The 15,715-nt window shown below is 23.4% G+C and overlaps 2 protein-coding genes across 2 annotated transcripts in view; both read right to left on the reverse strand.

Moving 5' to 3' along the window:
- The window catches only part of LOC127281243 (uncharacterized), a 100,798-nt gene extending 87,365 nt beyond the window's left edge, over positions 1 to 13,433 (reverse strand). The window contains exons 1-4 of the mRNA XM_051304858.1: positions 13,155 to 13,433; positions 10,558 to 12,189; positions 10,207 to 10,264; positions 8,014 to 8,296 (exon numbers count right to left, since the gene is read on the reverse strand). Of these exons, the coding sequence (XP_051160815.1) occupies positions 8,014 to 8,296; positions 10,207 to 10,264; positions 10,558 to 12,189; positions 13,155 to 13,433 (2,252 nt within the window). The remainder of the gene's footprint in view (positions 1 to 8,013; positions 8,297 to 10,206; positions 10,265 to 10,557; positions 12,190 to 13,154) is intronic.
- Positions 1 to 15,715, reverse strand: part of LOC127281139 (thymidylate synthase) — a 191,096-nt gene that overhangs the window by 36,015 nt on the left and 139,366 nt on the right. The gene's annotated exons all lie outside the window — the stretch shown is intronic.

Consider the following 15,715-nt stretch of genomic DNA (forward strand, 5'->3'; position numbering starts at 1 on the left):
TCAGACGAGCGACACTATTTAGGATTTGACTAGTGGCTGAGTAGCAGCAGAAATGGGCAAGCTTATCAAGTAAAAGTTGAATTTTTGCAAATATTTCGCGAAATAATGACGGCATTAAATTCGACAATAGAGCATTCAAGAGCCTTAAAAAAAGCCCTAAATTTTGACCTATAGTAGAGCTTTCTATGAGTGCTCCTTCATTGTGTGGACAAACTGTTGTAATATAAAACATGAATTTTTGCAAATAATTCGTGAAATAATGCCGGCATTAAATTCGGCAATAGAGCATTGAGGAGCCTTAAAAAAGCCCTAAATTTTGATCCATAGTAGACCTTTCTACGAGTGTTCCTTCATGATGTGGACAAACTGAGATAACGTAAAAATTGAATTTTTGCAAATAATTCGTGAAATAATGCCGGCATTAAATTCGGCAATAGAGCATTGAGGAGCCTTAAAAAAGCCCTAAATTTTGACCTATAGTAGGCCTTCCTACGAGTGCTCCTTCATTGTGTGGACAAGCCACCTTAATGTTAAGCTAGCTTGTCCACAAGTTTTTTAAAGAAAATGCCGAGCATTAAATTCGGCATTAGGGCATTAAATTAGCCTTAAATTAGCCCTTAATTTTCAAATAGGTTTTATCCAGATCGGACAATGTGGACAAGCCAGGTTAACGGACCTAACTTTTACTATACTTTCAGAGTAAAACTGGACCAACTCGAAGTTTCTGCGCATCTCTGGCAATTTTTACTCCAAAAATAGTAAAATTTACTCTAGAAATAGTAAAACTTACTACGGAAACAGTAAAATTTACTACAGAAATAATAAATTTTACTATTTTTGGAGTAAAAATTGCCAGAGATGCGCAGAAACTTCGAGTTGGTCCAGTTTTACTCTGAAAGTAGTAAAAATTACTTTTTCTTTTTCTCCGTGTAAATAAATAAACAAAATTTTTATTGTTAAAATTTAAAAAATTGAATTAAAATTTATTTTTTCTAGGTTATGTTTGTTCGGTTATTTACAATTTCGGTCAAATACTATATACAAATGCACTAGATGATTATTTCATATTAAAATTATTATTATTAATACTACTAAATTATAAAAAAAAAAATAATAATAATAATAATAATAATAATAATAATAATAATAATAGTTATTACTTTTATTATTATTAATACTATTATTATTATTATTAGCTTTTATAATTTAATATTATAAAATAAAAAAAGGCATTTTTTGTGCAGGACGTATTTAAATTTCGATTTTTAAAAAAAGAAGATTTTTTTTTTCATATAATAGAAAAACGAGAACGAGAAATCAGTGAGACTGTTAAAAGATAAATTTTGATATTTAAATAAAGAGATATACAATTATGATGTTTTCTTCTCTTTCATTTTTCTTTCTCTTTCTCTCTCTTTCTTTCTCTTTTGAGTATAATTTTTCACATTTTTTTTCTTCTTTTTTTTATAATATTAGAAAATACTGAAGAAAAATAACGTTAACTGGAAAAAATGTGACTGCTATTTCTATATTGATCGAAATTATATACTCTATAATTATACACGTGTTCTAGATAGTATATAGAGAAAAAAAAAACTCAACAAAACCGTTGGGATAATTGACATATTCGGTTGCCAGAATTAAATTCTAACAAAGTCGAAAAAAATGACCTTTTAAAAATGTTTGACCTTTTTTCAGTCTCAATTTTAATTAAAAACAATTTAATTCTACAAATATATATATATATATATATATATATATATATATATAATATCAGAAATTATTAACAAAAAATTCTAATTGGTTAATTTTTAAAATCGCACCGAAATCTTACTCTCAATTGTTTGTTCGGTCATTTGCAGTTTCGGATAAATAACACATGAATATGTGGGGCGCATGAATATCCCATAAAAATCATTAGCTATAGAACTTTCATTTGTAAGAATTTTATTTGCCAGAATTTCTTTTTAAACGAATTTTCATTTTTCAAATTAGTATTTTTGAGTTACTTTCTTTGTAAACGAAATTTTATTTAACATAATTTTTATGTACCCAATTTTTATTTGACATAATTTTTATTTTAACGAATTTTTTTTATCCACCTTTTATTTAAAAGTATATTATAATTTTACTCAATTTTAATTTATCAGAATTTTCATTTAACAGAATTTTAGTTATTCGAATTGTTTAATGTCAGAATTTTTAATTTATCAAATCTCCATTCATGTGTCAGAATTTTTTATTTACACGAATTATTATTATTTGATATAGAATTCCTAAAACAGCGAATTTTCATTTGATAGAAATTACAAATGGCCGAACAGAAAGATTTCGGCGCAGTTTTTAAAATAGATCAATCAGAAAATAATTAAGAAAATTGTGATTGGTTTATTTTAAAATTAGCGCCGAAATCTTTCTGACGCTTATTGCTTGTACGGCCATTTGTAATTTCTATCAAATGGAAATTCTCTGTTTTATAATAGCGGATTCTATCAAATAAAAATTCGTGTAAATAAAAATTCTGACACATGGAGATTCGATAGTTTAAAAATTCTGACATTATATACAATTTGAATTACTAAAATTCTGCTGAATGAGAATTTTGATAAATTAAAATTGGTTTAAATTATTGTAAATTTTATAAAATAAAAAGTTGGATAGCAAAAAATTTGGTAAAATAAAAATTATATTAAATTAAAATTCTGTATCTAAAAACTATGTTAAATAAAATTTCGTTTACAAAGTAAGTGATTCAAATACTAATTCGAAAAATGAAAATTCGTCTACATAGAAATTCTATCAATTGAAATTCATACAAATGAAAATTCTAGCTAATGATTTTTATCAGATAATCATGCGACCCAAATATGTTTTAAAATTCATTAGTTAGAATTTTCATTTTATGGAATTTCATTAGTCATAATTATTTTTAAGCCGAATTTTTATTTGTCCTGAATTAGTATTTTGTAGAATTTTCATCAAACCGATTTTGCACACTAAAAAATAATACTCACATTCAGTTCACTTTTGACTAAAACCGTTAACATTAGAACCATTTTTACTGAATTTCAGCCTTGAGTGTATGATTTTAAGTCCTAAAATTGACTTAATCTAGTTTTAAGATTAAAATTACACTATAGTTTTAAGGCATTTTGATTTTAAGATGTTAATGGTTTCAGTATTTGTTTTTTGTGTGTGGGACGCATAATTATGTTCTAAAAATCATTAGTCATAATTTACATTTTATCGAATTTTATTTGTCCAAATTAGTTTTAAGCCGAATTTTTATTTGTTCGAAATAGCATTGGGCATAATTTACATCAAAGCGATTTTCTATATTAAAGAATTTTTATATAACGGAAAAATTCAACTCACAGAATTTTTAATTTCTTCGAATTTTAATTTGTCAGAATTTTTATTTGCTCGAATTTTCAATTTAACATAATAGGCATATTTTAAAGAATTTTTATTGGGTAGAATTTCATTGCATAGAATTTTCATTTTATTCTTTCAAATGAATTTTCATTTGTTTTAATTATTATTTGATATAATTTCCCATATAACTGATTTTTCTGCAGAATTTTTACTTAACCGAAAAATTATTTTACAAAATTTCTAATTTGATAGAATTTTCATTTGCCCAAAATTGCGTAAATGGGCCGAACAAACAATCGATTTTGGCGCGATTTTTAAAATCAACCAATCAAAAAATTATCCATAAAATTTTAATTGGTTGATTTTAAAAATCGCGCCAAAATCGATTGTTGCTTCGGTCATTTGCAAATTTCGGACAAATGAAAATTCAGTAAATTAGAAATTTTGTTAAATAATTTTTCGGTTAAGTTAAAAATTCAGCAGAAAAATCGATTTTATGGGAAATTATATCGAATAATAATTCGAACAAATGAAAATTCTATGCAATTAAATTCTACCCAATAAAAATTCTGACAAAAATTCGAACAAATCAAAAATTCTGTTTGAATTTTCGGTTATATAAAAATTCTAGAATATAGAAAATCGCTTTATTGAAAATTCTGCAAAATATTAATTAGAACAAATAATAAATTCGGCTCAAAATTAATTATTATGACAAAAGAAATTCCATAAAATGAAAATTCTAACTGAATTTCAGAACATATTCATGCGTCGCCCTTAAAAGTAGAAGAAAAGAATTTTTGTTTTTAAATTATATTTATTGTTTCCGGAGGATATAAAAAAAAAAAATTTATATTTCAAACTCAAAGTCTCTCCTTCAGTGTGTTTATTTTATGGGATTTTATTTTTATTTATGGAATCGAGGTGCGCGCGTCTCCAATCAATGATGGATTTTTTTTTTTTTTTGAGTGCATTGATAATATCGTAAATCTCATTGTCAGACCAATAGAAACTGAGAATCAGGATTTACACGAGACAAGAGAGACGTTGCTCTCAATCGATATAACGATGTGAAACTACGCTTATTGTGTAAATACGGTGATCTATACGCTATGAAAGGTGCGAGTCGCGGAAAATGGAGCTCCTGCTACCCACACATATAAACAGATACATACACACATATTTATATTAGTGTGTGTATTTTTATGTATGTATTTTATATATATATATATATAAACATAAAAATACACATACTAATCTAAATATACATAAATGTTTATATATGTGTCTGTATCTCTCTTGTTCCTGAGAACATCCTGTTTTTTCTGACGAAATTCCCAAGCCTTGTACTAGTGGCCAAAGCAGAATTAATTGGAAAAGACAATGAAACACGTAACAGTGATGATAACTATATAAATATATTTAAAATATAAAATTATTTGAATTAACCTATATATTATTAAATTGACTTTGTAAATTTTCGGATTACAATTATAACAGGCGTGTGATTACCCAATAAAAATCATTAATTCGAATTTTCATTTTAAAGAATTTTTTTCAGAAATAATTCCTTCTTTTTTTTTTTAGACAAATTTCCAAATTTTTCGAGTTAGCATTGCGCACAGAATTTCATTTTAAACAAATTTTTAATTGACAAAAATTCGACAGAAAGAATTCGGCGCAATTTTTGAATATTAGCCAATTATAGAAATTATCAAGAAAATTGTGATTGGTCAATTTTTCTTTTTTAAAAAAAGCGCCGAAATTATTCTGTCCAATGTTTGTTTGGCCGCATTTGTAATTTCGGACAAATTGAAAATTCGACGTTTTAAAAATTCATACAAATCTGAAATTCGATGAATTGGAATTTCTGACAATTGTAATTGTTCGAATGAACATAACCTATAAAAAAAAAATTAAGGCGCTATTTTTCAAAATTTTTTTTTTTTTGTTTTTTCAAATATTCGACCATGGTTGAATATTTGAAAAAACAAAAAATCGCGCCCAAAATTTCTTATTGTTGGTTATGTTTGTTTGATAATTTACAGTTTCTTTTATTGAATAAAAATAAAATTAAATTTAAAACAGAAATTAAAATAGAAATTAAAGTAAAACATTCAAAAAAAATAACAAATTACAAAATTCAATATTACAAATATTGAATTTCTATTCTTTTTTCTGTATAATCATTATGATTCTATAAAAAATTGCTCTTTATAATAATTAATGTTTCTTTTTTTTGTAAACAATAATTATAAAAATTATATAATAATAATAATAATAATAATAATAATTAAAATTCTATTATTATGCCTTTTGCAATCATCAAAGGTTTTATTTGTTGTATAGCCATTCAAGTTTTATTGCCTTTTATAATATGTAATTAAAGTTCTTTAACCTTCTATAATTACTTTTATCTTTCTCAATCATTACAGTTTTTTTTCTAATTTTTTTTTTTTTTTTTTTTTTTTATTTTCAATCATTAAACTTTTTTTTCTTATCTTTTGTCAATCACTATAAAGTTCATTTATCTTTTGTAATCATTAAAATTTTCTTTTTTTTTATAATTATATTATTTTATAATCCCAAAAAACAAAAAAAATATATTATAATCGCAGAGCTAATTATTTATTTCAAAAACGAATATTATCTTAAAAAAAAAAATTAATACCAAAAAAAAAATTTATAAACTAATATTAAATTATTAGCAAATTAAGAATATTAATAAATAATAGTTTAAAAAAATAATTAGTTTAGAAAATAATTGTTTAAACAAATAATTGTTTTAAAAACTAATTGTTTAAATAAATAATTATTTTAAAAAATAATTGTACGAAAAAGTAATAATTATTTTAAAAAATAATTGTACGAAAAAATAATAATTATTTTAAAAAATATTTTTTTACAAAATAATTGTTAAAAAAAATTATTGTTTAAAAAAATATTTGTTTAAATAAATAATTGTTCAGACCAGAAATTGTTTTTGAAAATATTTGTTTAAATAAATTATTACTATTATTATTATTATTATTTTTTTAAATTAAAAAAAATTGTATAACCAATTAATTATATTAAAAAACATTTGTTTTAGAAAATAATTGTTTAAACAAAAACATATTTTAGAAAACAATTGTTTAAACAAATAATTGGTTTAAAAACTAATTGTTTAAATAAATTATTACTTTTAAAAAAATAATTAAATAAACAATTAATTATATTAAAAAATATTTGTTTTAGAAAATAATTGTTTAAAAACAATAATTCAATTATAAACAAGTAACTAATTAAAAAAAAACAATTGTTTAAACAAATAATTGATTTAAAAACTTATTATTTAAATTAATTATTACTTTTAAAAAAATAATTAAATAAACAATTAATTATATAAAAAAATATTTGTTTTAGAAAATAATTGTTTAAAAACAATAATTCAATTATAAACAAGTAACTAATTAAAAAACAATTGTTTAAATAAATATTAATCTAGACAAATACTTGTATAAACAAAGAATTGTTTTTTTAAACATTTGTTTAAATACAATAATTATAATAAAATTTAAAAAATAATTATTTTATAAAATAATTGTTTAAACAAATAATTAGTTTAGAAAATAATTGTTTTAAAAACTAATTGTTTAAATAAATAATTATTTAAAAAAATAATTGTAGGAAAAAGTAATAATTATTTAAAAAATAATTGTATGAAAAAATAATAATTATTTTAAAAAATATTTTTTTTAGAAAATAATTGTTAAAAAAAATTGTTTAAAAAAATATTTGTTAAAATAAATAATTGTTTAGACCAGTAATTGTTTTAAAAAATATTTGTTTAAATAAATTATTACTTTCAAAAAAATAATTGTATAACCAATTAATTATATTAAAAAACATTTGTTTTAGAAAATAATTGTTTAAACAAATAATTGGTTTAAAAACTAATTGTTTAAAAAAATATTTGTTTTAGAAAATAATTGTTTAAAAACATTAATTCAATTATAAACAAGTAACTAATTAAAAAAAACAATTGTTTAAATAAATAATAATCTAGACAAATACTTGTATAAACAAAGAATTGTTTTTTTAAACATTTGTTTAAATACAATATTTATAATAAACTTTAAAAAATAATTGTTTATACAAATAATTATTTTAGAAAATAATTGTTTAGACAAATAATTGTATAAACAAAAAATTATTTAAAAAAAATTGTTTAAATACAATAATTATTGTATAAGGAGGTAATTAATTTAAAAAAATAATTTTTTCAATAAATAATAATTTAAATAATTGTTTTAAAAAAAATTTCTTTAAACAAATAATTATTTAAATTTTTAAAAAAATTTATTGTCATTAAAAATTCTTAATTTCATTTAATTTAATAAAAAAACAATGCACTATACCAAATAAAAAAACAAATACTTTTCGATTAAAGGACTTAACTCCCGAGAATAAAAAATCGAAACACGGATCTCGTTTGGTTTGTTCGAAGGGGAAGTGGGGGGGGGGGGGGACAGAAAGAAATGGTTAAGAAAAAAAAAGAAATAAAAAGAAAGAGAGGACGACAAATAGAAAAAAAAAATTGAAAGAAGAAAGAAAACCTGTATATATATATATAAGGTGTATGAACTTTGAACTGACCTGTGAAGTTGAACGGGGGTAGACCTGGCAGGTAGATGTTGATTGTGTGAGGGTGGTGGAGCTTGGCTCTGATGCGATTGGGCCTGACCTCTTGCAACTGAGGTCGCCGCAGTGCCGACCAACGAGTGACCGTGGCCGTGGCCCCCGTGGGGGTGGGAGTGATGATGGTGATGCAGATCTGCCCCCACAGGGCCCACAGGCCCTACTGGACCCCCCACGCCCAGTCCGCTCACTACCTGGACTTGTTTGCCCACTGTCTCCATCACCCCTGGCGCATTATGAACTGCAAAATAAAAAAATTATTTTTTTCTTAAATTAAAATTTTTTTTTTCTATTATTTTTAATTTTTTCTAATTAATAATTATTAATTATCTTTTTAAAAATTATTATTTATTTTCTATTTATATTTTATTATTAATTTAATAATTTATTTTATTTTAATATTAATTTAATAATTTATTTTATATATTTATTATTAAATTATTACTTATTCAATTGATTGCTACGTCACTGCAAACAGTATCGTATCTAAAAATTTCAACGCCTGGGTAAAAAGTGTGCTAATTTTTTTTTTTTAATACTACGGCCCTGGATTTAGAGTTAAGGTTGCCCTCCTCTAAATACATACGGCACTGGAAAAATATGTCATCTAATTAATTTTTTTCTATTAAATAATAAAATAATTAAAAAATAAAATTTTTTCTAACTATTGCTAATAAATTTTTTTTTTTGCATTTTTTTCTTTTTCAGTTATTTTTTTTTAATTTGAAATTTGTTTCTATTTTTTAATTATTATATTTTTTATTTGTAAAATTATTTTTTATATTTAACTAATTTTTATATTTAAATCTCCTTTACATTAAATTATATTTCATATATAAACTAATTATCTTTTATTTTCAATTATCTTTTTTATGTTTAGTTATCTTTTTTATATCTAATTAACTTTTATTTTTAATTATCCTTTATATTTTATTTTTTAGTCTTCAATATTTTTTATTATTTTTTATGTTTAATATTTTTTTTTATTATTTTTTATGTTTAATATTTTTTTATTATTTTTTACTTTAAATTATTTTTAAAATTTTTAATTACAGTTACCGCATTAATCAATTAATTTAAATTATTTATTTAATATAAAAGTTTTATTTCAATTAATAAATAATTTTTTCTCAATTTTTTTTTTTTATTTTTGTCCGTGTGTCCTAATTTTTATTTTCGCTTTATTATACATTAATCAATTCGTCAATATACATCAAATTTGAATAATCTTAAAATGCAAAATTGTCCCAATTTCAAAATCTTTTCACAATTAAATATATATATATATCCCCACTAATTTTCAATCATTTTCTATATTTGGCGGAATTAATTAAATTTTCGTTTGAAAATTCCAATTTATACAAATTTAGTGACTCTTTTTTTTTTTTTTTTTTTTTTTTTTAAATTAAATTGACCCCAATTTTCAATCAACGAATTTGCTTTTTATTTCACTGAGAAAATTCATCAAAATCCTCATTTTAATACATTTTTTAATAAAAATATTAAAAAATAAAATACAAAATCAATTTAAAAAAACCGTATTAAATAAAAATAATAATAAAAAATATTAATAATAATAATAATAATAATAATAATAATAATAATAATAATAAATAAAAAATGGTTTAAAACATTAAAAATCCTTTACTTTTTTTTAATCGTTAAAAAAAATGTTTCTTTAGAAAATTTTTTTTTGTCAATAATAAAAAATTTGATAGAAATGAAAATTAATAAAGAAATGCAGATGAGTTCTCTCATATTATTATTATTATTATTATTATTATTATGTCTAAATTTTCCGATATGAAATTATAATATTCGATGTTAAAATTGCCTCTTGGTTACCGACAGCTGTCACAACTGTCAGATTCATCAAGAAGACTCGACACAGAATAAATTTTGCAAAATTATAACGAAAACCCGTAAACTCGATTAGAAATAATTATAGGGTAATCGGTACAATGATTGGCCCCCTTAAGAAAATTTTTATGTTTGACTTACTGTCGAATTCACACCATATGTCAAAAAAATATTTGAAAAACACTAATCGCCCATAAATTTATTCTATTTTAAATATTAGTAATTAGAAAAAAATAGGAAAATTTTAAATAACAGATATGTTAAGAAAATAATGCAAATGTCAGAAAATACATTTATTGGCCATAAAAACATAGTGATTGGCAGTTGCCAATAATTGTATCATTGGCCTCTGTAAGTTTTTAAATACAATGATTGGCCACCTTTCCTATTAACATGAAGTTATTAGAATTATATTTAAAAAAATTTTAATTTATTATATCTTTTTATTTTTTATTAATAAAAATTATTTATTTAATATATTTTAAATAAAATAACACATTAAAACATCAAATGGATATATTATTTTATCTTTTTTGTTTTCTTGATGACAGTCTTCTTTTTCTCATTTAATCTAAGCTTTGCTTTTTCTTCTTTTATTTTCTTCTTCTTTTCTTGTTCTTTTTCTTTTAATTCTTTTTTTGCTTCCCTGTCTTTCTTTCGATTTTCGATTTCTTTAATTTGTTTCTCTTTTGCAATATTTTCTGTTTCTTTCATTTGTTGCCACTGTTCGCTGGTTAAGACGAAAGGCATTCGTTTAGTTATTTTTTTTCCCTTTCGCTTTGGTGTATGTGGCCACGGTAAGTGATTCGCAATATTATTATTATCATCCTCAGTAGATGTAATTTCGATTGGTTTTTCTAATTCAATATTCAGCATCGAATCTAACAGGTTAGGATTTTTTTGTACAAAAAGAACTTCCATGTTCATAATTTCTGAATTTTGTAAATCTTGACCAGAAAGCATTTGTTCAGAAATTACATTAATTTCCTCAACTTGTAAAACACTCTCTTCTTGGATTTCCATCGGAAAAACATTATCAGCAGAAATGTTATTTTCTTCTACGCTATTATTTTCTCCAGATAAAATTTCAGCTTCCTCGGCATCAATAACTTGATTTTCCACAGATTTTTGAGACGATTCTTCATTTTGTTCTTGAAATTCAGAACCTTTTTCTTGAAAATGTACAAAAAGTCGATACAAAGTGAACAAATCATTTTCTTCATTTGTCGTGTCCAAATCTTTCCAAGTCTTGAATAGATTTACTCTTTCCTCGCCTACGATGTTTTTGAAAGTGGCAAAATTCATTATGGTCGTAGCTTTAAGATTAGAATTTGCAGAATGTTTACTATTTCCGAGACATTTGGAGTAATTAATAGCATCGGGATTCCATGGACTTAGTCCAGAAGCTCTAAAACCATTTATAATTATTTCCGGACTTAACGATAAATCAATTACTTTTTTCAAAAGTGGCGCAAAGTTTTCTTTTGTCAACTCTTTAGTAGGATTCTCTCTTCTCCATTCCGATAAGCCATTTTGCCAACCATTTTTCAATGGTTTGAACACTGATACATCGGCGGGCTGTAAAATTCTAGTGGAATTCGGATACAAAGCTATAAGGATTATTTGCAGCTTCGTACATAAATCACTAATGTTTTTATCCAAATGAGTCTTATGACCATCCACAAAAAGTACAATTGGGAACTCAATTCCTTCTCTTTTGAGACTAGGATACAATACATTTCCTATATATTCATAAAAAAGTTCTGTTTTCATCCAACCAGTCTCACTTAGACCAATTCCCCAATTCCATTCTTTAGGAATTGATTCGGCAATCGCAGATGGAAGTCGCACGTAAGGATAAATGATCATTGGAGGAGTAGTATTTCCAGCTGCTGAAAATGTAAACATCACAGTGATATTGAGCTTTGACTGTCCGCTTTCAACCTCGTACACATTTCTTGAGTTTTTAATTCCGATTACTTTTTTCGTTTTAGGACATATTTGGAAACACGTTTCATCTCCGTTGAAAATTCGACTTGGATCTTGTAAGATGTGCTGAAGCTTATTATCATTTAAATAATTGTAAATTTGATCAAACCAAGATCTTATATCCTTTTCGGAAACGTTTGCTGATGCAGATGTAACATACTCCGGAGTTCTAATACTTAGACAGGGATGGCGATTTAAAAATGCATTAAACCAACCAATTCCCGGCATGTTATGAGGAAACGGATTGCTGCGAGGTGATGCATCCAAAAATTGCTTCACAGACACCTGTAAATATATGTAAACTAATATTTCTATCTTCGTAAAACCAACTAAAATAATTACAGTCCTTACACTGAAAAAATGCTATTGTATTTGTGCTTTAATTATATGCAACTGTTTGATATACACACGAATTTGTGAAATTGACAGTTAAATATTGAGATGAGGTAAAATCGACAACGTCGCACTGCTATAATACGCTGGGTTAGTGGAAAAAAAGGACACGTCGGATTTTCGTTGAAAAAGAGGACACGTTGCGTTTGAGTTGAAGAAAAGGACACGTCGAATTTTATATTTTTTTAAGAAAATTTAAGTTGGTAACACTTTTTTTGAGGTTGACATTTAAATATTTATTTATTTATCACTTAACTGAAATAAATTATATTGGTTAGAATGGTTAAAAATTAAATTATAATATTGAAAATTTAACCTTGTAATTTTATCTTAATTAATATTTTTGTTTAATACGATTTTCAGTTTTCGCTAAGTTACAAAAATTAAAATTATAATTATCCTTATTAAAAGATAAAAGATGTATATGCAGCAAAAAATTTATAACTTCAAAAATTTTTCGGGTCGTTTATGTGTAAATTGATAAAAAATATTTTGATTGTAGGAAATAAAATTGAAATATAAAAGACAAATAATTACATCATAAAATGAAATAACAATTTTTATTATTATTAAATTAATTAAATTATTATTAATAAATAAATATTTAAATGTCAACCTCAAAAAAAGTGTTACCAACTTAAATTTTCTTAAAAAAATATAAAATTCGAAGTGTCCTTTTCTTCAACTCAAACGCGACGTGTCCTTTTTTTCCACTAACCCAGCGAATATTAAATATTATTCAATAGCATTTTAACCTCTAGTAAAACTGTCAAACCTAATCACATGTCTAATAACTATAATTACAATTTTTTCCAGTGCAACGTTTTAACTGAAAGTTTATTATACGATAAAATTACCTGTACATCTTCTTTTCTACGAGGGAATCCTTTTCTTTGATTTTCTTCAATCCATTTAACGAGAATTAATTCTTCTTCCTCTGTCAAAACAGTATTCGGTCCTGGTCTGACTTTCACGAATTTAGATGATAATCGAAATTGTAACGTTGCTCTTGGTATTTTATGAATACGTGAAGCTTTTCTTATTGACAAACCATCGTTTATTTCAGCTAGGGCTTTTTGTAAATCTTTCTCTTTGTACTTTTTACAGTACTCTGAATCGTGCTTTGTCTTTGTCATTTTTTAAACACTAAATAAATAAATTAGCTAAATAAAATCACTTTTTTGCATTCACATGAGGTAAACGTTTTTGTGACAGCAGATAAATATAACCTGTACTTTTTTGAAAGCAACAGAGGCGACACTGGTGGCAAAATAAAAATGTTGAATTTTCAGTTATTGGCCCCTATCGTTGTACAATGATTGGCCGTGGCCAAAAATTGTAATTTAAGGTTATTTAACATTTTTACATAAACAGACTTATTAAAAACAAATATTTAAGTGTTGTAAAAAATGTTTGATAATATTTTACAATATTTTTGAAAACTACAGTCATTGGCCTCTTTAGCCACCATGGCCAATCATTGTATTTTCGTACAATTCAAAGAGGGTATTATTGGCCTCCCAATAAATTAAAAAAACGTTATATTTTTAAATAAAAAACTATTTTATCGTGTATTTGTAACCACTGCAAGTTTATATAAGAACAAATTTTCTTAAAAACATATTTTTACACTAAAAAATTTCTAATCTTCTATTAGGGTACACTACTGATCACCATAGTATTCTTTGCTGTCAAACTTTGTTTTCAGAACACGTAAATAAATAATTAAATTTAAATTAATAATGAAGGACCAGATAATCCCGACTGAAATGATCGCAGCGTAATTGTGTGAAGTTTATTAAGCATAAATTGAAAAATGATTTGATGTTAGTTCTTTCTTATTATATTTATATTTCATCAAGACGGCCAATCATTGTAGGGTGGCCAATCATTGTACCGATTACCCTATTATAGATGTGAACCAGACAAAAAAAAATACAGTTTTTTCTTCAAAAATAAATTATTATTTCTTAATTTTTCCCAATTAAAAAAAAAAATGTTACCGCATCTTAAAGATTTTGCCAAAATTAAAAAAAAATAATAATAATAATAAAAAAAAATTAAGTAAATTTAATTCTTTGCAATAAAATAAATATATAATATATAAATTTATTTAATAAATAAAATATTTTTATTATCCTAAGTATGACTAAATGGATTTTTTCCCCTTAAAAAAAAAAAAAAAAAAAAAAATACAGAAAAAAATAGAGAAAAAGAGTATAAAAATTTAATTAAAATTTTTCATTAGTAGTTGGTCACTCTGTACAGAAAAGTAAAAGGCAGTCTTTTATGCACTTGAGACGCAAGTTTAATTATAAAACCTATTGAATTTTTATTAATTAAAAATCTTTATCAAGAGACATACTTCTGCAATTAGAAAAAAAAAAAAAAAAAATTTAACCCAGACCAATTGCAAAAATAATTAACGATATCCATTATTTCTAATTTAGAGAAAGTAATAAAAAAAAAAATTTATTAAAAAACTAAAAAAAAAAATTTTTTTTTAATTTTTATTTATTATTTTATAATTATTATTAGGTATTTATATAATAAATTATTTGTTATTATTATTTTCATTTATTTAAATAATAAATTATTTTTTATTATTATTTTTATTTATTTAAATAATAAAATTATTATTGTTATTTATTTTATTTAATCAATAACTAAATTCACGCTTCGAGTTAAAAATACAAAAAAAAAACCGCTAATAATTTCTCTAATTAATAGAATATTATTTTACTAATAATAATAATTATTATTATTATTATATTTTTATATAACATTACGCAAGTGATCGATATACATATTTGAAAGGGGGTGGGTCTCATACTGCATATATGACGTTTCAAGTTATCTTATGTATAGTAGTTATATATCCACGGCTGGTAGAGTTAGACATTAAAGAGGAACTGCTCATATGTTTACACCGAATTATATAAAGAGAGAGAAAAAAAAATAATCTCACAACCAAATTTCAAATCAGGAAATTTTTTTTTTAATATTTTAATTTATTATTTAATATTCCAGTTATTTTATTTCTTGTTTTTTTTTATTTTATTTTATAATTTATTGTATTATTTATTTTATTTTTTATTTCATTCTTTATTTTAATATTTTATTTCAATTATTTATTTTCATATTTTATTTCAATTATTTTACATTTTAACCAAGCGTCGTTATTTGAGAAAAAAATTCACCAAATATAATTAAACAACAATAAAAAATACTGAAAAAAAAATAGAATCCGCGTTGGTCACAGTCGTTAAGGCGCGTTAAGTAATCAAAGATTCGTGCGTTCGAATCCCCCTAGAGTTAAAAAAAAATTTCTATCTATCATAATTGTATAATATATCCAACTATATATATTTTAATAAAATAATTACAAATAAATATAAAATTTTATATTGTGTATACC

Source organism: Leptopilina boulardi, unplaced genomic scaffold, assembly GCF_019393585.1.
Source record: "Leptopilina boulardi isolate dan_hultmark-lab unplaced genomic scaffold, ZJU_Lbou_2.1 LbouV2_266, whole genome shotgun sequence".
In the NCBI taxonomy this organism is placed as follows: Eukaryota; Metazoa; Arthropoda; class Insecta; order Hymenoptera; family Figitidae; genus Leptopilina; species Leptopilina boulardi.